Source organism: Schistocerca nitens, chromosome 1 (genome assembly GCF_023898315.1).
Source record: "Schistocerca nitens isolate TAMUIC-IGC-003100 chromosome 1, iqSchNite1.1, whole genome shotgun sequence".
In the NCBI taxonomy this organism is placed as follows: domain Eukaryota; kingdom Metazoa; phylum Arthropoda; class Insecta; order Orthoptera; family Acrididae; genus Schistocerca; species Schistocerca nitens.
This window is the reverse complement of record NC_064614.1, coordinates 877,033,277-877,055,915: the sequence shown is the minus strand read 5'-3', so window position 1 is coordinate 877,055,915 and position 22,639 is coordinate 877,033,277. Positions and strand designations below refer to the sequence as shown.

General features: G+C 39.3%; 1 protein-coding gene across 2 annotated transcripts in view; it reads right to left on the bottom strand.

Annotated features, from left to right (window-relative positions):
- Positions 1–346: 346 nt before the first annotated feature.
- LOC126263670 (sedoheptulokinase-like) overlaps positions 347–22,639 on the bottom strand; it is a 179,039-nt gene continuing 156,746 nt past the window's right edge. The window contains exons 8-10 of one of the 2 annotated variants that reach the window (XR_007546887.1): positions 22,108–22,241; positions 20,890–20,940; positions 347–415 (exon numbers count right to left, since the gene is read on the bottom strand). Coding sequence is in view for 1 of the 2 variants with exons in the window: in XM_049960804.1 (XP_049816761.1) it covers positions 22,163–22,241 (79 nt within the window). In the remaining variant the exon portion in view is untranslated. Of the gene's footprint in view, positions 416–20,889; positions 20,941–21,368; positions 22,242–22,639 lie in introns of those variants that run through there. The other variant, XM_049960804.1, reaches the window with a different exon arrangement.

Genomic DNA, 22,639 nt, shown 5'->3' with positions numbered 1-22,639 from the left:
GGGGCAATGCAACAACAAATATTAAACTTTTCAGGATGCAAAAGAGAATATTAAAAATTATTAAAGAGGTAAACAATAGGAAATCATGCAGATCCATATTAAAAAAATTGGCAGTTCTTTCTCTTCCTTGCATTTTTATCCACGAAATGTCAATTTTCATAAAACAATATATCGATAGACACCCAGATATATTATGAAAAAATTAGGATATACATGCTTACAATACAAGGCAAAAATCCGATATTCATATGAAACAGGTGAGAACACCATTGTGCCAAAAAGGCACTCAACATATTGGGATAAAAATTTACAATAATTTGCCTAACCATATTAAATTAGTAGTTTTGTAGGTAGTTTTAAGGCTGAACTAAAGGCATATTTAATTGATCATTGCTTTAACAGTCTGACAGAGTACCTAGAAAGCAAACAACAAAAATAAAGATACATTATGAATATTCTACTTTGTATGTTGTCTCTAATATTTGTTATATATGTTATTCATTGCTAAATTACTTAAATATCTAGTCCATAAGTATGCAATACAAAATGTATTTTATCTTGTGAAGACTTAACCATGTCCAATATCCTTGGATACATTCTATACATGTAGGATTAGAAGGACTAAAATAAATAAAAATGAAATAAATATAAAACTAACTGCCTGCATTTAAAAAGGTACTGTAAGGAATATAAAAAACATCTACAGGAAAGTAATAATGTGCAAGGAAAATGGATGCTGAATGGAACATTACAAACTTAGACAACAAGACAAGAACATTGTGGATGACCATATATTCAGAAACAGAAAAGGCTACATATAAAAATTACAGCCTCTAAGAAATCAGACAGTAAATTCACTACAGAGAAACTGTTCATGTAGGGCAGTACAGCAATTTGAAAAGAAAAGAAACAATAAACATTATGTATTATGTACTTTATTAAAAGTAATTTGACGTGTCTCCAGTACAACAATCTTCGATTTGTAACTGTACCTTATGAGATGAATAAACTACATTCTACATACTGGCTGTCACAGGATGCATGACGTAGGTGTGCAGAATGAGCCTAAACTCGACCACCATCGTTTGTGACTCCAACTATAGTAATATTGTCCCCAAGATCATTAATATACAAAGTGAACATCAAGGGACCCAACACACTTCTCTGGAGTAAACCCGAAATTACATCTTTATCTGTTGATGACTCTCTTGGTTGGGTTGGATGTTTTGGGGGAGGAGACCAGACAGCGAGGTCATTGGTCTCATCGGATTAGGAATGGACGAGGAAGGAAGTTGTCCATTGCCTTTCAAAGGAACCATCCTGACATTTGCCTGGAGCGATTTAGGGAAATCATAGTAAACCCAAACCAGAATGGCTGGACACAGGATTGAACCAATGACTCTCTATCCAAGATAATTTGTTGCGTTCTCCCTGCCAAAAAATCCTCAATCCAGTCTCAAATTTTGCTTTGTACCAATACAATCATACTTTTGATAATAAGCATCAGTGTAGTACCGAGTCAAATGCTTTTCAGAAATCGAAAAATAGTGCATCTGTGTGACTGCCATGATCCATGTGTGTCATGTTAGAAAAGTGTGAGTCGGGTTTCACATGACTGATGTTTTCAAAATCCATGCTGGTTGGCATGGAGGAGGTCATTCTATTGGAGATATCTCGTTATGTATGAGCTCAGAACATGTTCTTAGATTCTACAGTAAATGGATGTCAAGGATATTGGACAGATGTAATGTGGATCACTTCTGCTATCCTTGTAGATAGGTGTGTCCAGTGCTTTTTTTCCAGCTACTGGTCAGGGTTTTTTTTTTTTAATGTTCAAGGGATCTAAGAGGTATTATAGTTAGAAGAGAGGTAAACTCAGCCATAAACTGATATATATGTCTTCTTTCCATGATTCATCCTCTCTTTGAGTAGGGTTTTCATTAGTGCCACAGCCCTCCTTCCCACTCTCCAGGTCATGACCTGTAGAATCACCAATACTGAAGTCAAACCCCACATAGCGGAGCTGATACACCAATATTTTTTTCTTCACTTTCCGAGCGTCCTGCTCTTCTCATTTACAGGTGAGGCAAGTATTTGCACTTCCAAGTCTGTATGGAAGATTCCTTTTCCAGGCTCGAAATTTATCGATTTCCATTTTCTTCTTGCAACAGCACTAGTCTCTGCTCTCTTCCTAATTACCATTTCAAGTGATGCTTCACTGACAGACTCTGTATTAATGGGGCTTTCAGCACCAGGCAGCCTTTTCAGAAGTGTATTTGCATCAAAAGGATAATAGATGTCACAACCTCTAAAACTTGAAACCTTGTTTTCTTGCTTGCCATGAAGACATTTTGTCTCTAGCTCCTTAAGCTATCTTGAAAATATATTTTTAGGCAGATTTTTTAAAATTTTTCTCCATTTGTTAGTACTGTGCCATTTGTGTAGGAAACTATATGGAACAATTACATGATTAAGTGCTTTTAACTGAACTGGCCCAGGACAGAGCTGTTCTAGATAACCTATACTGCAACATGTGTGCTTTCAGAAATGTTGTAAGAAAGTACACAGAGCTTAAACTATATTAAAGCAATGATGTAATTTTATACTAAATAACATAAAAACTGCTACTCACTGGAATTTCAAAGGTGAAATTAAGATGGAAAGAGAAGAAAGTCATACTACTTTAGCATGACCAAAGATGATGATGATGTTTGGTTTGTGGGTCACTCAACTGCACAGTCATCAGTGCCCATACAGAGTCCCAATTTTTATACAGTTTTTCCCAGTCCAAACTGGCCACTGTTACAAATGATGAAGATGAAATGATGAGGGCAACACAAACACCCAGTCCCTGGGCAGAGAAAATCCGCAACCCAGCCAGGAATCAAACCTGGGACCCCATGATCCAAAGGCAGCAGCCTCACCAAAGAGGGGACTCCCTTGTAACAATGTGTCCAACATGAAAACAGAGTTGAAAACCAGTGTGACCAACTTAGACTGAGATTATACTTACTAGAAAATAGGACAGAACACCTGGATTTGCATCTTCAGCATAATCTCTGGACAAAAATAATTTATATCTTTCTTGTATGTTTGATGTTTGACAAAGTTGCTGCAAAGGGCCAAATGAAGACATTTGATGGTAGCAAATGATAATTGCAAGAATTTATTGAAAATGTGAATGCCACTTTTGAAGTAGTGAAGTATGAGGATGCAAAATTATTATTTCAATGTGTGAAATCTAAAGTAACCAAGGATGCTAGAGCAAAATTTTGGCAAGGGATCATACAAATAACTGGTCTGAAGTGAGAAATATTTTAGAGGAAAGCTATTCTGAAGAAAGACCCATAGATTTCTCTGTTTGTAGGATATTTCAAGCCACACAGTATTCTGGGGAATCAATTGCCTCCTGGGGAAACAGAATACCTGAGCCATCCAGACTGTTCAAGTTGCCATGACATGAGCAATGGATAGGGAACAGTTAAAGGGAGCCATAGAGTTAGGTTATGCCCTAGGCCATGCATGTTTTATTCACGAATTAGTCAGTGAGAGCCTACAGACAACTGTATGCAGCCAAGGTGAACACATTAACTTATACGAAACTATGGAAATAGCCCAACAAAATGAAAGTGTGATAATGTCAACGAAAGAGAAAAATTGAGCTTCAAGGGGAATTATCTGGCACAATAATAGCAAGCAACAACAAGAACATGTGAAACTTCATAACTGTGGTAGAAAGGGACATGTAGCCAAACACTGCCCCCACAGTACCAAAGTAATGTGGGTACAGACACCCAACAGGGCACAGGAAGCAAGAAAGTTCCAAAATTATTGTTATCATTGTGGTGATCCAGGGCTTAGGAATGTGAAATGTGACAAGATAATTATATGTGAAAAATGCCAGAGGGATGGACACAAACAAAAGGACTGTGAACCCCTAGATGTTATAGATATACTAAATATGGGCACAAAGCACACCAGTGTAGAGAAAAAGTAGGAAATATTCCAGGGAAAACGACAGGAAACAAAATAGGTTGCACAGGCAGCAGTTACATGTAGCCACCATTAAATGACCTAAGGTGATTGTAGTAGGTTGCGAGACAAAAAAATGATGTAATGATGATTGATTGCAGGGACGACAGCAAAGAACTGAATTTTTAATAGATACAGAAGCTCATATGAAACTGCTCAAGGAAGCAGCAATATCACAGACATACCAGTAAAAAATCAAGAGGTATGGAGATTAAAACAGGAAACCAATGGTACAATCACACACTGGGTACAGTGACAATGAGTTTAAGAATAGCTGGAAAGATGTTATGTGAGTGTACACTCCATGTGTTAAGAAAGAGACCAGATGTCCCATATAAAGGTCTAGTAAGTAGGGATTTCTTACAAAAACAGAGAGTTGTCATTGAAGATAGCCAGAGACAAATAACAGTGGAAGGATAGGACATGCTGTTATTGACAGTAATGAAAGAGGAGGTATTACTAGGATGCAGGGAACCCCAAAACTATGAAGGATGATCAATAAGTAAAGCAATCCTTTTTTGTCAATTTCATTTGAAGAAATGTGGAATTTGTTGTGGGACATTATTGAATATTCCCACTTCAGCCCCTACATTTCTGAAGTTCTGATAGATGGTGACATGACATGCAGCCTTCAAAATGGCATCTGTATTGGGACTGCATTTCAAACAGAGAATTGTCATTGATTTTATTATGGTGGAAAACCGGTACATTGCAGATAGTCATAGACATTTGCAGAATGTCTACATTGACCTGGTAGTGAATGAAACCATGGTGAATTGTTGGGTGAGGCATCTGTCATCATCGCAAACCTGTCTGATCTCCCGCCTGCTGGCCAGCCACACAGCTGTAACTCCTGCAATGTTGAAACATGCAGACATTCTTATTTGTGGTGACAGATGGATCAAAATCAAACACCTTCATGCAGAACTGGATGTCTCTGCTGACACACTGTTCACCAATTGGGGTATTCAAATTTGTGTGCCTGCTGGGTTCCTCGCTGCATAACAGAAAACCATAAAGTGCAATGAAGGACCACCTGCGCAGAATTTCTTGCATGTTACAAGGCTGATATAGAGTCACACATTATCGTAATATGCACAATCTGATAAACAGTAATCAGCATGGATTTCAAGCTGGGAGAAGTACCGAAACAGCTGTACTAGAATACACAAAAGAAATAATCACTAAATTGGAAGAGGGAAATAGTGTAGTTGGGATAAATGTAGATTTGTCAAAAGCCTTTGACACTGTTGACCACAGCATACTTTTGAAATAGCTTGAAGCTATAGGTATCAGAGGACCGGTAAAAAAGTGGTTTGAGTCTTATCTGGAAAAGAGGATGAAGGTGGTTGAAATTACAGCACCAAATATTAATCAAAAAATTAAACTAAGATCAGATCCAAGGGAGGTCACAGTAGGAGTACCCCAAGGAAGTGTATTAGGCCCCTTGCTGTTCCTCATTTACATTAATGATATTCAGGTGTCAGAGAGAAAAGCTAGAATCACGTTATTTGCTGATGATACTAGTTTAATAGTTAGTGATATGAAGCAGTCATTGCACAGTACTGTGGACCATGTCCTACAAGATATACAAAAATGGTTTAGTGCTAACAAGCTAACACTGAGTGCAAAAAAAACTAATTATGTGCAATATGGAAAAATAAGTGAACAGGACAACCTGAATCCCACCATGGAGGGCAAACAACTTGAAAGAGTACAGTGTGCAAAATTCCTGGGTATGCACATTGATGAGAAGATTAATTGGAAGGACCATGTGGTGAACTTAGCACTAAAACTAAATTCAGCATGTTTTGTGCTTAGAATAATTTCAAGAGTTTGTAGTAATGACTGTACCAGATTAGTATATTTTGGCTATTTTCAGTCCATTGCATCCTATGGGATAGTATTCTGGGGAAAAACAAATTGTCGTCTAAATGAGATTTTCAAACTGCAAAAATGTGCTATTCGGATAATGACCCACAGCCCACCTCAAACACATTGTAGGCCCCTTTTTAAAGCATTGAAAATTTTAACAATTCCATCATTATACATTCTGAAATGTCTGTTGGTGATCAAAAGAAATCATGACAAAATGAAAACCAATACAGACTTCCATAATTATGATACACGGCAATGTAAAGATCTCCACATACAAGCTGTAACAAGGACCCGAAGCCAGAAACATGTATGTAATCAAGGCATCAAACTTTTTAATGCACTACCAAAACATATCAAAGAGCTGGAAAATGAGGATAAATTTAAAACTGTTCTAAAGAACCACATGCTTGACAAATGCTATTACAGCATAAGCGAATATCTCTGCACAACTGTATAAAATATATGTTCAAGTTAATGTGACAAATGAAATTACATCAGTGCATAATAAATTATGTTATAAAAACACTTATTAGTTGTATATTGTATTAAACATAAGATAGATTAATATGAATTCAGCACAGATACAAATTTTGTAAAGATATTATATAGTTGTTAAAATGTACCCTGACAAATCCTATATCACAAATGTGATCATTGGGATGATAATAAATAAATAAATAAATAGTGACAGCTTTTGGGGAGCATTGCCACGAGTGAGAGGAGCTCACAAAACTTCATTGGACTGTTCTTCCTCATACACCCTACAGCCCAAATTTTGCGCCTTTGAACTTCCAGTTGTTTGACCCACTGCAGGAAGCAGTACATGGATGATGGGGAAGCTCTGATGTTGACGAGTAGAGTGGTACTATGCAGGCACACAGGTTGCCCCAGTAAGGTGGCATAATGCTGTCACATTGAATGGAGATAATGTTGAAAAATAGGGTTTGTAGCCAAAAGAGTGGGGAATAATATGGTGTATTGGAATCTTGAAGAAAACCAACGTGCTTAAAAAAAGTGTTCCATTACCTATTGAACATGCCTCAGATGTGATACTGTCTGGGCCACAAAAAAGATTTCAGTAAAATAAACATAATTTAAATGAGTTCCATGAAGGGAAACAATGGCAGAGGAATTTAAATGGACGGCATGCTAGCAAGGAAAATAATGGAAAAAAGCAAAATTCCTGTGAAGAAACCGAGCGAGGTGGCACAGTGGTTAGCACATTGGACTCACATTCGGGAGGACAATGGTTCAATCCCACGTCTGGCCATCCCGATTTAGGTTTTCCGCAATTTCCCTAAATCGCTGCATGCAAATGCCAGGATGGTTCCTTTCAGAGGGCACGGCTGACTTCCTTCCCTAATCCGATGAGACCGATGACCTCGCTGTCTGGTTTCTTCCCCCAAAACAACCAAAGCCAACCCCCTCTGAAGAAGAGTCACTTAGAATGAGGAGGAGTTGTGATCCAAAAGAAATGATAGGACCCACAGAAGAAAAGGTCATAGGATTCTGACTGGAATGACAGGAGATGATTCAGTAAAGCCAAGAGATATAATAGTGCTGAAACAAGAAGTATTAAAGAGTGTACACATTCCAGATGTTTTAATAAAAATACTCACCGGAAATGTATTATTAGTATAGTGAACATGAAATGAGGTAGCGTGTGATGTTAGTTCAGCATGCTTAATTACTGAACCCTTATGCAATGTAGCTACAGTAACAAGAGTAATAGAAATGTCAGAAAAGATATTGAATTATAAGAATCATATAGCGCAGGTCAGAGACACTTTGAAAATGGTGCACCTAAATAAACAAGAGAAATGTGAAGTAGGAAAATTGCGTAGTGAACATTGTGATGTGTTTCATTTGTAAGGTGACAGATTGTCATTTATAGAGACAGTAAAACATGGACTTCCAATATTGCTTGAGCATGGAGGCAAGATTATAAATGTCAGACCACATTGGATACCAGAATCCCAGAAGGAGGCACCTATTACATTTCAGAGGCTAATGAATGTTGCACTGTCAGGATTACAGGGAGCAATGTGATTAGTATAATTGGATGATTACATCTGTTAAGGAAGTTCTTTATGAGAGCATAATAACAAATACGAGAGATTTTTGACCAACTCAGGAAACACCAGCTGAAGTACTGGAATACAGTCAGACAAATGGAAGGTAGAGAAAATAAAGAGATTCCCAATGCCAAAGACCAAGAAAGAATTAAACGGATATTTAGGGTTAGTAGGATAATAAAGAAAATTTGTAGATTTCAGTAAAATTGCAGCATGTTTGCATAAGTTGCTAAAGAACACTGAATATTAAGAGTGAAGAAGACAACATCAAGATGTGTTTGAAGAAGTAAAAGAGAAGTTAACCAGTCCTCGCACACTTCATTACCCTGACTATGGTAAACTTTTATTATTACAACAGATGCAAAATTGGAATGGTACTTTGTGTGATATTATCACAAGTCAATGTCGGTACAGCTTACCAATAGCACATGCAACTAGATCACTGAATAAAGCAGATAAAAACCTATTCAGCCTCCAAGCTGGAGTGTTTAGCATTAATATAGACAACTAAACAATTTCAATCTTATGTGTACAGAAGGAAGTTCACAATACTAACAGATCACAAGCTGTTAACAGAATTTTTAGTGTAAAAGATGCTGCCTCACATTTATTAAAATGGAGACTGAAATTAGGAGAATATTTATACAACATTATATACAAGCCAGGCAGATCAAATGCCAATGCTGATGCATCAAGAAGAATGTGAGAAAGTGATGAAGAGGCATAGGTAAGGGAAAACCAAGAGCTCATAAGACAGATATCAGAGACTAATGAATTAGGCAAAAACCAGGTGGAGGTAAATGAGGAACAGAAGACCCAAATTATGAAGGAAGTACATCACAATCCATTAGGTGGACATCAATGAATTCACCAAGTACTGGATTGTTTAGAGAGATATAGTTCATGGAAGGAAATGAAAATAGGTGTCAAGAGCTATAGCAGAATGTTTGAGAATTGTCAATGAAATAAATGTACTCAGAGTAAAACTAAAATGTTTTTGGTGAATGTTATATGAACATAGTTGTTATAGTATACCTTTGAAGTTGTTGACAGAGCAAGGTTTGAGTTAAGTCAAGCATTTAAGAGAGTATGCAGAATAAAGAAGATATAGACAGCAGTATTTCACCCCCAGATGAATGGAGCATTAAAAAAGACAAAAAGACATTAGTGGCATATTAGAGACATTTCATAAATGATCATAGCTGAGCCACATGTGCTTGGCATTCTATCACTTTTAACCCTTGTTGATGATATTTGTCCAGATAACTTTGGAGGTGTGCTGGCGGTGCCATTGGTGGGGCAAAAGCCGTGAGGCAGGAACATTTCTAGCAGGGAGTGTGTGGTGTGCCGAGGGTACATGGAGGGGGGGGGGGGGGGGGGGGAACAGCTCCTGTAAATGTGTCAAGCCTGATTTGGCTGTTGGTTATTGCTTGCCCTGCAAAGTGATTTCCATGAGTGACTTGGAGGTCATTTGGCTGATTAGACGTTAGTAAAGGTGGTCCGGTTTCTTGCAGGCTTAAGTAGTGGTAGGACAGCAATCATCCTGTCCAAGTTAGGAAACTTCTGTGAATGTCCTTACCTCTCACTCTTCCCTTTTTGCCCACTCCCCCCACCCCCCCACCCCCTCCCACTAAATGGGGTTTACACAACCACCACTCCTAAATAATAACACCTTTTTGAAAGTCATTTGATTAAAAAAACTGATCAGTGGCTTTTGGCTAACTGTAACTGCCTATTCAGTGCCTTTTTATTTTATTTCATTTCTTTTTTTTTTTAATTCTGCGGTTCGTAATTAATAGTAGCTGTTTAGTAATCATTTGCTTTAAACCTTATCAATGAATTTAGCTGCCTAATCAGAGATGCTCTTAATTGTTTTAAAATTCTGTGTCTTGTGTGTGTCCCAAATGATAGTGGGTTTGTAAGTAATGGCAGCTGTTTATAAGCCATCTGCTTAAACTCTGATCAGTGAATTTTGGCTAACTGTAGCTGTTTATTCCTTGACTGTTAATTGTTTCTGAAATTCTATATTTTGCTGTATACTGAATGACAGCGGGCTCTTAGTTAATAGCAACTGTTTAAAAATCATTTGCTTAAAATCTGATCAGAGAATTTTGGTTAACTGTAGCTAACTATTCAGTGACTGTTAATTGTATTTAAAATTCTCTACCTTTACTTTCTACTGAGTGACAGTGGGTTCATAATTAATGGCAGGTGTGTAAAGGTCATTTTGTTAAGAAAACTGCTCAGTAACTTCTGCTAACTGTAGTTAACTGTTTTTAAAATTGTGTACCTTTGGTGTGTACTTAATGTAGTCTGCAATTAATGGCTGGTTGCTGATAATTAGTGGCAGCTGGTCATTTGTCTAAAAGTCTGCCCAGTCAAAATTTTACTGTTGATTGTTTTTAAAATTCGCTTGACTTTAATACATGGAAGTTATGCATTAAAAATGATTAATGCTGTTCATGCGGCCCTTCCATTAGGGTGACTTGATTCCATATCTTCCCACCTGAATTCCTAGTTATCAAGTTATCAGCTGGTAACACAGAGCATGGTTATTTTCCCAGAGGGGGATGAGGAAGGGGGGAGGGGGTGGACATCCTTTCCCTTCTTGCAAAAGCATTGTCAGTTATGGCCTTAACTGTGTTACCTGTAAACTGTATTTGGCTGATTATGTGCTGTTTTCCAGGTAAAAATCATCAACATGGAAGCCAACTGTGCCCTCAAGAAAGACCACATTTTTTATGAGCTATGAATTATGCAGCAATCGGGTGATGTCATGGTACATGAATTGGCTGCTCATTTGCCTAGTGCTGTGGATGAGAAAGCCTTGGATCTCAGCCTCAGCTCCACTGGTGAAATAGGTGCTGTGCTCAGTGATAGTTTGGCAGTGTTCGCAGTACTGCAGGAAAATGTGAACATTTTACAGGACAGTCAGCATAAGTGCAAACAAGTGTATAGAATTCAATTGCAGGTCACAGTTGGGTGACTGGTCTGGTGATTTACAAGCAGGCATCCCTGAAGCCCAACAAAAGTGCTGCTGGTGATAGCTTAATTAGTCAATTTAGGGAGCTACAGGTAGACTTGAGTGTTCTCGTGTTGGATGACGTAACTAGTGTCAGCAAGATGGATGGTGTATGTGATAATTCATGCCTTCAGGAAAGTGAGTAGGGAACCGAGGGACCAGTTAATGTAATCTCCTCTAAAGCTGTTGTTAGGTTACCAAACCCCATTTTGCATCTCCTACAAGGGGTTAATGAGCTTTCTATCAAGTAGGCTGCACAGATTGAATTCATGTTATGGTTAATGGACTAGTTTGAATTTCATGCTGATCTGTGCATTTCACAGGCCAGTGTTCTTCAGATTCCTTATCCACTAACCCAAGGGGTTTCAAGCAAAATTTTCTCTGAAGTTATGCAGAATGAAGGAGCCCTTCATAATTTGAGACAGCACATTATTCGTCTAAAGTTGTCACCTCGGATCATGCATGAATTGGAATGCAACAATTTTTGGCATGTGCAGTACCAGCACAAGACCTTGCCTAAATACACTCCTGGAAATGGAAAAAAGAACACATTGACACCGGTGTGTCAGACCCACCATACTTGCTCCGGACACTGCGAGAGGGCTGTACAAGCAATGATCACACCCACGGCACAGCGGACACACCAGGAACCGCGGTGTTGGCCGTCGAATGGCACTAGCTTCGCAGCATTTGTGCACCGCCGCCGTCAGTGTCAGCCAGTTTGCCATGGCATACGGAGCTCCATCGCAGTCTTTAACACTGGTAGCATGCCGCGACAGCGTGGACGTGAACCGTATGTGCAGTTGACGGACTTTGAGCGAGGGCATATAGTGGGCATGCGGGAGGCCGGGTGGACGTACCGCCGAATTGCTCAACACGTGGGGCGTGAGGTCTCCACAGTACATCGATGTTGTCGCCAGTGGTCGGCGGAAGGTGCACGTGCCCGTTGACCTGGGACCGGACCGCAGCGACGCACGGATGCACGCCAAGACCATAGGATCCTACGCAGTGCCGTAGGGGACCGCACCGCCACTTCCCAGCAAATTAGGGACACTGTTGCTCCTGGGGTATCGGCGAGGACCATTCGCAACCGTCTCCATGAAGCTGGGCTACGGTCCCGCACACCGTTAGGCCGTCTTCCGCTCACGCCCCAACATCGTGCAGCCCACCTCCAGTGGTGTCGCGACAGGCGTGAATGGAGGGACGAATGGAGACGTGTCGTCTTCAGCGATGAGAGTCGCTTCTGCCTTGGTGCCAATGATGGTCGTATGCGTGTTTGGCGCCGTGCAGGTGAGCGCCACAATCAGGACTGCATACGACCGAGACACACAGGGCCAACACCCGGCAACATGGTGTGGGGAGCGATCTCCTACACTGGCCGTACACCACTGGTGATCGTCGAGGGGACACTGAATAGTGCACGGTACATCCAAACCGTCATCGAACCCATCGTTCTACCATTCCTAGACCGGCAAGGGAACTTGCTGTTCCAACAGGACAATGCACGTCCGCATGTATCCCGTGCCACCCAACGTGCTCTAGAAGGTGTAAGTCATCTACCCTGGCCAGCAAGATCTCCGGATCTGTCCCCCATTGAGCATGTTTGGGACTGGATGAAGCGTCGTCTCACGCGGTCTGCACGTCCAGCACGAACACTGGTCCAACTGAGGCGCCAGGTGGAAATGGCATGGCAAGCCGTTCCACAGGACTACATCCAGCATCTCTACGATCGTCTCCATGGGAGAATAGCAGCCCGCATTGCTGCGAAAGGTGGATATACACTGTACTAGTGCCGACATTGTGCATGCTCTGTTGCCTGTGTCTATGTGCCTGTGGTTCTGTCAGTGTGATCATGTGATGTATCTGACCCCGGGAATGTGTCAATAAAGTTTCCCCTTCCTGGGACAATGAATTCACGGTGTTCTTATTTCAATTTCCAGGAGTGTACATTGATGAGATCCACACTGCTGTGCTAGCTCTGGAGTTGCAAGAGTTGAAGGTGATGTGGTTAAGACCATATTAGAGGGCATGAAACATGAGGACCATTTATGTATAGCTTTTTCTAGGAAATTTACCACCTGTCTAGAATTAGATACCTTGGTTGCTGAGATGGAAGCATTAAGATTTGCTGATGAGCAACAGGAGGAGGTGGTGGTCACCTAGCTACTCCACCTGAGGGGAACCAGCAGGAGGCGGTGTGCTTTGTAAGGTTAAACCTAACATCTGTTTGATGTGTGGTGACAGTAAACATTTTGTGCGGTCATGTCCAATGTAGCAGGGCCTTTGTCCAAACATCTGATGCCATAGGACACCAAAAGGAAGAGGTATCTGTCTACCTGTTAAGAATTGCTCCCTCATTAGAGCCTGTATGTGCTTATTCGGATTCTGGAAGTTCTGTTTCACTACTTGATTATAACTGGTACTTCAGATTTGAGAATTTGTGCAGAATTCGTCCTGTATGCCCCCACCCCCAGTTTCAGAGATGTCATCTGGTCAATGGACAAAAGATACCTCTGGTAGGGGAGTTTCGGCACAAGTTAGGCATAATGGACTTCACATGGCCTGTCAACTTAGTCATTGCTAAGAATTTGTGAGTTAATTTGATACTGGGCTGTGATTTCGTTGAGTGTACCAGTCTGATTCCTGATTATCAAGATCATACCTTATATTTCAAATTTTGCCCTAATGAAAGGCTAGCTTTGTGTTCATGCTGGCACTCTCAACCAATTAGTAATGTGCAGTTGGGGTCATCTAGTTCGCCACTGATCATTTGGAACATGGTGAGGCTAGGCAACTGTTGAGCATGTCATACCATTTTCCCAATGTCCTCACTAATAAATTAGGATTTTTATAAAATGGTTAAACCATCAGCTGTTTATCTGCCCCATTAGTCATTTACTGGTTTCAGTTATAAGCCATCATCCAGGATGTAGGGTACATCAGATAAGTTAAAAGCATCCTATATTTCTTTGAAGCTGAACAATATTGAAATTATACAATGAAATTGTACAGACACCTGACATAATTTGTCTTAGAATACTGACAGTCATATCTCATGTCAGACAGACATCACAGGAAAAATAAGAACAACAGTTGTTTTTAACTAATCTGGTATACCCTGCATCCAGGATGATGGTTAATAACTAAAACTGGTAGATGACTAATGAGACAAATAAACAGCTGATTGTTAAAATACATTTTATAAAATAATTTACAGCTATTGAACCTCACCTTGTGGAAACATTATAACAAATTAGGTGTCACTTGTAAGATTTGCTTGGTTGACAATATACCTGTTCATCAGGCACCTTATTGATTATCCCTACCCAAGATGAAGATTTTGCATTGGCTAATAAATAACATGCTCTGAGGTGATGTCATTAGATCTTCAATTTCTTCCTACACTTCATCTATTTCTCTTGTTCCAAAAGGAAAGAGTGGTGATTACTGGCCAGTTGTTGATTAAAGGGCACCCAAGGAGAAGTTTGTCTTGGAATCAGTTCCGTTGCCTCACTTTCACAATTGCTTCACCTGGTTGGTATCTCAAGCAAGCCAACCATCAGATACCATTGACTGAAAGTTCTAAACCAGTAACAGCCTTTTGTGCTGATTGGAACCTTTACAAGTTCCTTTCAGACTGCCTACAGGGGAAGTTGTGTTGTATTGTCTTTTTGGCCATGTTTTGGAAGAGCTTAAGCTCAAATCCATTTATAACTATCTTGATAATGTGGTGGTTTATAGTGCTACATTCAAAGAGCATTTGGACCACCTCAAAGAAGGTTTGTTATGTCTTAGGGAGGCCAGTCTTATTGTCAACCCTTTTAAAATTACGTTGGCTCGCCCTTGTATATCCTTTTTGGGTCAGCTGGTTTTGGCTCCAGAAGTCAGCATTGTTCAGGAGCAGACATATATTCCTTGTGTCACTCTCCAGCCCCCCCAAGAGCGAGAAGGGATTTGCCAGATTTGTTGGAATTATGAGTTTCTTTTGGATCTTTGTCCCTAATTTCATCCAATTGGCAGTGCCCTTGAACAATTTGTGCAAGAAAGGTGAGACCTTTCTTTGGGGAAGAGTCATCAGGCTTCCTTTGAGACAATTAAAGCCACCTGTAGCAACCCTCCTGTGTTAGATGTCCTGGATTTTAGTGAGCCCTTTATTGTTCAGACCAACACATCCACTTCTGCGATAGCGGCAGTACTCCTTCAAGAACATGAGGGGCAGTGGCATCCCATTGCTTATGCATAGCACTACTTATCTCCAACTGAATTAAAATATTCAGTGTATTAGTGGGAAGCTTTAGCAGTTCTCTTCACCTCGGAGAAAAACAAGTTCTACCTAGAACTTAGGAAATTTGTGCTTGAGACTGATAACCAAGCACAGAATTAGGTATTGGCTGTCCCAGAAAAACTCGTAGGGTTACTTGTTGGGCAGTCTGCATTTTGTTTTAAACTTCATCATGTCAGGGGTCCAGACAACAGTGTACTCAAAGTTTTAAATCATATATATGAAGATTGTGACTCCCCACAAAACGTAGAGGATGGTGGACAACTTGCCTTGAGTGGTGCTGTGTTGACTGAAGTTCCTGAACTTTTTTGCCATCTCAAGAGGAGAAAGGAAGAAAATTTTCCAAATAAAATAAGGCTTTTAAATGGCGAGAACATAGTATGTTCTTATTAAAGATAATGTGTGTTTCAAAATTTCTTTGCCTCAGGTGTTGGTTCCCACTGCTTTTAAGGTGTTTTCATAGCTCTGTGGTGGGCAATCATCTTAGGCAGCATATTGTTTGGCTGTCTATGTGTAAGGACATAAGTCAGTTGGTGGGGATTGTCAGTTATGCAAACAAGGGAGAACCAATTCTAACTCGTGCAAGCGTCTTCTTGAGTCTACTCATGAGAGCAGATGCACGGCTCATCTCTTTGTGGGCTAAATAGGACCCCTTTCATGGACCTGTGTGGAACCATTACATCTTGGTGGTGGTGGTGGATGGGTTTACCTGTTTTAGCTGGTTAATTCCCAGTCACAGGGTCACCTGTGACCAATCTCTACAGCATCTTACCAAAATCTTTGCCGTCTTTGGACCACTGAGCACCCTAGTAAGTGATAATGCTCCAGTATTTATATCTGTGGAATTCTGGGCATTTTGTTTTGTTCACGGTGTTAGGCATGTTACCACTTCACTGCTCCTTACTAACTGCAGTCATACTTTGCTGAGTGCATGAACAGGAATTTGTAGGCAATGTTGATAATATTTCATTTTAGGTCCCCAAAAAATGCTGGGACTTTTCTATCCCAAGGTTAAATCTTGCTTTTAATGCTGCTCAGCGTGAGGCCATCAAGGTCACTACATCCTCATTAATCCTGGCCTTTCTGATTAAATATCCCTTGAGTAATATTTGGATAACTGATGAGCAGTTCTCTGAATGAGTCACCCCCCAAACCATACAACATAACTGGGAGAGAGCAAGATGCAATATAGAGCTCACACACAAGCATCAGGCACTTAGATACAATTGTGGGGGGTGCCAGTTCAAGGGGAAGATCAGGGACCATGTGTTTATGTGTAGGTTTAATGTTGGAGCCAAGGCTGGAGCAACCCCTTCAAATAAACTGGCTCACCATTTTATAGGCCCATGTAAAATTTTAAGGGGAGGAGATTAGTGCTTAATGTCCCGTCGACAACAAAGTCATAAGAGATGGATTAGAAGTTCAGATTAGGGAGGGACAGAGAAGGAAATCAGCCACGCCCTTTCAAAGAAACCATCCCAGCATTTGCCTGAAGTGATTTAGGGAAATCACGGAAAACCTAAATCAGGATGGCCGGATGTGGGTTTGAACCATCGTCCTCCTGAATGTGAGTCCAATATGCTAACCACTGTGCCACCCCGCTCGGTAAAATTTTAAGATTTCTGAGTTCAGTTAATATCTTGGTCCATAATGAATTGTTCAGGAAGATCTCAAGAGTACTTGTTAGTCAGGTTAGGAGGGTAACTAGCCCCATCTTTATCTTCTGCCCTTGGTGCTGAATCCTGGTGGGGCATCTTTGACTTTCAGAGGGGGAGGCTGAGGCATGTGGGCTCAGCCTTCTATTGATTTCACCCCTTGTTGACAATATTTGTCTAGACAACTTTGGAGATATGCCAGTTGCAAGTGGCACCATTGATGAAGGTGCTGAGCCCAGGTTTCACTGTCAGCTATTTCTTGCCCTGTGAAGCAGTTTCCATGAGTGGACATGGTATTTGGGAAAACACACCAGCGACTTGGAGGTTATTTGGCCAATTTGGCCTAGTATCTTGCAGGCTTACAGAGTGGAAGGATGGTGGCCATCCTGTTCCAGTTAAGTAACTTCGATGTATGTCCTTACCTTTCGCTCTACACCTTAAATTATGGCAAATACTGCCAGAGTTATCATATACAATTTGTAGGCAATGATGACAGCCACAACATTAGCCAACCGATAATAAAGATGAAGTAACAGACTTAAAGAAACTTGTGCGCAATAAAGGTCATATGATTTACTATCCCACTCTTTACAGGTGTTTACATGAAAAGCAGGTGTTATTAAGATATTTATTTACAATATTGAAGTTCACCCCCATGATGTATTTTGTCACAACACATATATGGTCCCTGGTCAGAGCAAGCAACTGTGGGAGATGAGATCAAGAAATGCTAGAATAGAACATAGTTGAACCATCTAGATCAACATACTGTAGTACTTTGTTAGCAATGACCAAACTTAATTGGAGTATTCATCTCATTAGATAAACAAGTCATAAATAAAATAATTGTACCTGCATACCCAAGACCTAAAGACCTTGATAAACACTTACAAAAATTCCATGATGTCAAATATCTCACAAGAACTGATTTAAGAAGTTTATATTGGCAGGTTGAACTTAACATCAGAATTTAGAAAATATATAAACTTTATTTTTGTTAGTTCTGGAGTGTTCATCACTGCTTTAGACACAATACTAGGTTGAGAACTCCTAGAAAGTATAACACTGTATGTTGGCAGCATTCTAGCAACAGGTACTTGGGAACAACATATACACTTTACAGAAAGAACTCTAGAGAATTTTCGACAAGCAGGAGTAATGGATAATTTAAAAAAATGAACATCTAAGTCTTCTAGAGAGGAGATCAAATTTCTAGGCCATATAATGTCCTTGCAAGGAATATGACCACATCCTGATAAAATTAGCACAATCAAGAATTTCTCATATCTAAACAACAACAAGCTGTTAAAAGCATTTCCTTGTCCCTGCTCTTTCTTCCACCATTTCATTCCAGACTAGTTACGAAATAGCACAGCATTGCTAGGTTTACTTAATATGGCTTTGGACAGAGGAATGCACCAATGATTTTAATGCAATCAAAGAAGCATTAGTTAATTGAGAAATCTTACATCACCCTGATACGAGCAGAGATTTTTGTGTCACTACAGATGCCCCATACACAGCTGAGGCTTTTGTTTGTTTCAAATTGACCAAGAACAGGGCAAGTATGAAATCAAAGTGATTAGCTTTGTAAGTAGAACACACACTGAATGCAAGTGCTCTTATTCAGTGGTGGAATTATAAACTCTATCAAATGTGTGAGCATTCAAAAAAATTCAGTTACTACATTTATGGTACAAATATAAAGGTGTACACAGATCAACAAGCTTTGATGTCCTGCAGATTATTATACTCATGTACAGCATGTTGGACATTGTCTTTACAGGAATAATCTTATGAAGTAATTCAAATAGCAGGCAAATAAAACATTGTAGCTGACATATTGTCTAGGTTGCCACAAGGTCTAATTGAAAATGCAGATACACTAGAACAAGTAACAGACTATCACATTTCACTCATAAAAGACAAACACAACCAACAATAATATATTGACGTGTGCAGAAACATGAAAGAGTTACAAGAAGCAGAGCTGTGTTGGCACGAGGTGAGAACACAGCTGTAAAACAACAACAAAAGCAGTTTGGGGCAGTATTATACCTTAGCCCAGGGGTTCTCAACATTCTTTAGACCATTACCCCTAAGTGCAATGAGATTAGCGAGTACCCCTGGCCTCCACCTCCCCCCCTCCCCTTCCCCTCACATTTTAGCACCTAACTGAACTACAGAATGTAAGACTTTTATTTTATGATAAAAGATGAATGATATTTGGTTCATGTTTGTGCATGGGGAGGTGGGCGTGGGGGGGGGGGGGGGGGGAAGGAGGGTTGTAATGAATGATGAAGGAATTCATGGTGCATTGCAAGTGCTACCCACAACTCTTTCTTGGATAAGAAAGCTAACTATCCACAGTGAGGGTAGACACTTGTTACAAGACATACTTAGCCAGCATTATTCCTCTTGGATGTGCCACTTACTCGACCTGCACACTGCAGCCCCTTTATGATCTGATGGGACTTCAAAGTCCCACTTTATAAAAATGAGTGTAGAACATTCTTCATCATTTGAACAGCCACGGAAATGTAGGCCGCCACTTAGTTTTTCTTTGGAATATCGTTAATGCATCGCAGTTCTTTCATGGCTGTGTTATATGTGAAGCCAAAGCAATTTCAATTTCAGCGCATGCAGTCCTTGCGGTATTTTGTTATATGCAGTTGCAGGGTGATCGTTCAATTTTTATTCCGTGCCTTTCCTGTGAGAATCCAATCTTCATAATTTTTTCCTGCTGCTTGGTAAGTCAGTTTATGCTAATATTTAGCTAGAAGCGGAATATATTACAAATCCTTAGAATAAATTTATAAAGATAAATTTGGTTCTTGTAAGTTCCGTCAGGCCTATAGATGTGTTTTTGCATAACAGGCTATGGCAAGAAAGTTGAAGGATGAAGAGATACTGTAGCCATTCCTGGAGGATTTTCCATCTGATGTTGATATGCCTGATGAGGAAAGTAGTGATTCTGATACAGAACAAGTATTAGAAAAATTCAAACTCAACAATGTACAAGTGCAAAGAACAAAAAAATATATCACACCATCCACCAGTCAACAAGAGAATATTACCACTTGTTCTCAAGAAGCTGAAGAAACACATTTTGAAGGCAGTGGTGATTTTGAAAATGACCTGACAGACGACAAATAAGAAAGCAACAATGTGTAAGTGCAACAAGCGGGAAATAACAAAAAGCATGCCAGTAGTAGTAGTAGTAGTAGTAGTAGTAGTAGTAGTAGCTGCTAGGTGCAAAGATAATACAGACTCTCACTCTGCTGAAAATGAATGAAATGCCAAAATTGTCAATCATAATTTAAAAGTTTCTCACAAATTTAGGAGACAAAACTGTGTAACACTTGTGAATTCATATGTTATATATTCAGATTTCATTGGATGAATATCTTTCCTTCAGCTCAAGCATATGGTAATTCAGGGACTTCTGACAGAAGGTAAAACAGTTTTGAAGAAAAGAGGAAAACCAAAGCAAGAATAAAAGAAGGAAGAAATGTTTTCCACCTTCAAATGAAATTCAAACCCAAAATCTTGGAGTTTATTGGCCAAATTTTGTTACAAATTGTGTTAGATGTGAAAACTGTGGGATTCATAATATAGAATCAAGGCCTCATTCTAAATGGTCTCATTGTAAAGTGTTTTTGTGTGCCAATGAAAGAAAAAACAGTTAAGAGTATCACTTTTCAAGAAGTAATGTTTATTACTGTCTGTACCATTGTGACCTGATGGGACTCTTTAAGTCCCTTTTTGAAAAAAATTAATAAAATTTGCATAATATTATTTCGTCTGGTTTTTCTTTATACTAAACCTATTTGCAAACAACTAGAATACCATAGAAAAATTTCGAAATGTCAAAGTCAAAAAATAAAAACTGCAGGCCATAAAGGGTTAAAATTAAACAAGTTAAAATGTGTGCACTTTACTTACTGTTCATAAATGACTTGATTGCTGCACTCCTTACTTCTGAACTGGCAGAAACTGGAAGATTTCAGACTGTTAATGCTTTGTGGCTGTCCATGGCCACTAGTATGAATAATAATAATAGTAATAATAATAATAATAATAATACTGTGTACAGCACTGTAGTAGCCCTTATGTAGTTACTGCTGTGTCATACTATCAATTAATTCATTTATCTGCTTCAAAGCGAGTAATGAAGCAATTTCTGGACTACTGCAGGTACTATCTACAACTTGGAGAAGTCATTTTCTTGAGATATTTAGCATTTGTTACTTATATGACTCCATTTTATTGTCAGTAATGTATGGGACAAAGCACAACACATGTATGTAGTGGGTGGATTATATGAGGAATCTGTAACCTTCATCACATTACAGCTACTAGCTACTAACTGAGTAATTTTTAATAACTTAAATAGTAATTATTAATAACTTACATAATCAGAATCAGAATCTTAAAAACTGTGATATAGTAATGATGTTTTGAAAATAATTTTTTGCGTGACTGAAACAGATTCAAATTGTTTACTGTTTTCCCCTCAGAAGTTTTCATTTTACTCCTCAGGCGGTAATTACCCACTGGTTGGGAGCCACTATTGTAGACAATAATGTATTGTTCTGTAGGAGACATCATAATACAGGCACTTAGTGTGTTTGCATTCTGTATTAAAGTGTAGGTAAATTGGCTTGATATACATATAATGCCCAGGGGCATTATGTTACTTTGAAGTGTGTAAGTAAACTTCACTGTTTTGCTAGTCTCTCAATATGTGACAAAAAGTACAGTGCACTCTATTTTGCCTAGAAAACACTTGAAATGATTGCTGTTGATATTGTTGATCCACACCAGACTGTCTATGGAAGCATCAAATATGATAATGGATTACTTGTCTTTTTACAGTTTTGTAAAACTGTATGCTGCTAAGTCCATTATGGCTGAAGCAATTTGTTAAAGTATTTCAAATGGTTACATTTCCACAGTAGGAAAATCCAAGTTACTTCTAACAGGCAATGCATCTTACTTCATTGGCTATAAATAGAGATAATACTTGCAGATAATAGCGTAAAAATAATTTGAATATCATTTTTTACCCCACAAGCAAATCCTTGCAAATGCATGTTCTGCCAATTGAACAGGTTCATATGCACTTATACACATGAGCAACACACTTAATGGGTGCAGTACCTTGATTTGTTTGAGCAGGTTGTGAACCATGTACCTATTTATAACACACAATATACTACTGCAGACTTGAAGTAGTATGTCCAAGAAAACAAGTGGGTAGACGCTCTTCTGTAATGTCCAAGACAAGCAGAATCCTATGAAGAAAAGGCAAGATCTGTGTTAACTGCACTCATTCATCATGCACAGCTTAAAAAATCACAGTATGCTAAAAATATTAGTAATACCCAAAATTATGAAATAGGAAATTATATTTTACTCAGAACTCACTGCAAATCTAAACACATTTAAAAAATAAAAAATAAAAAGGGGGAGGGGGGGGGGGGAAGAGGCACACAGGTACTGCTTTATGAAGGATCATGTATCATCACATGCACTCCACACCCAGGTTATTATTTGCTCAGATATCCTAGAACCAGGTTTTCACCCACACAAAGATTCAAAAGAAGTTTCGATATACATAAAACTAGTAAATAAAAGCTATGAAAGGTAGGTACCAGCTATTACATATTCTGACTTTGTTTGGAATGATCAT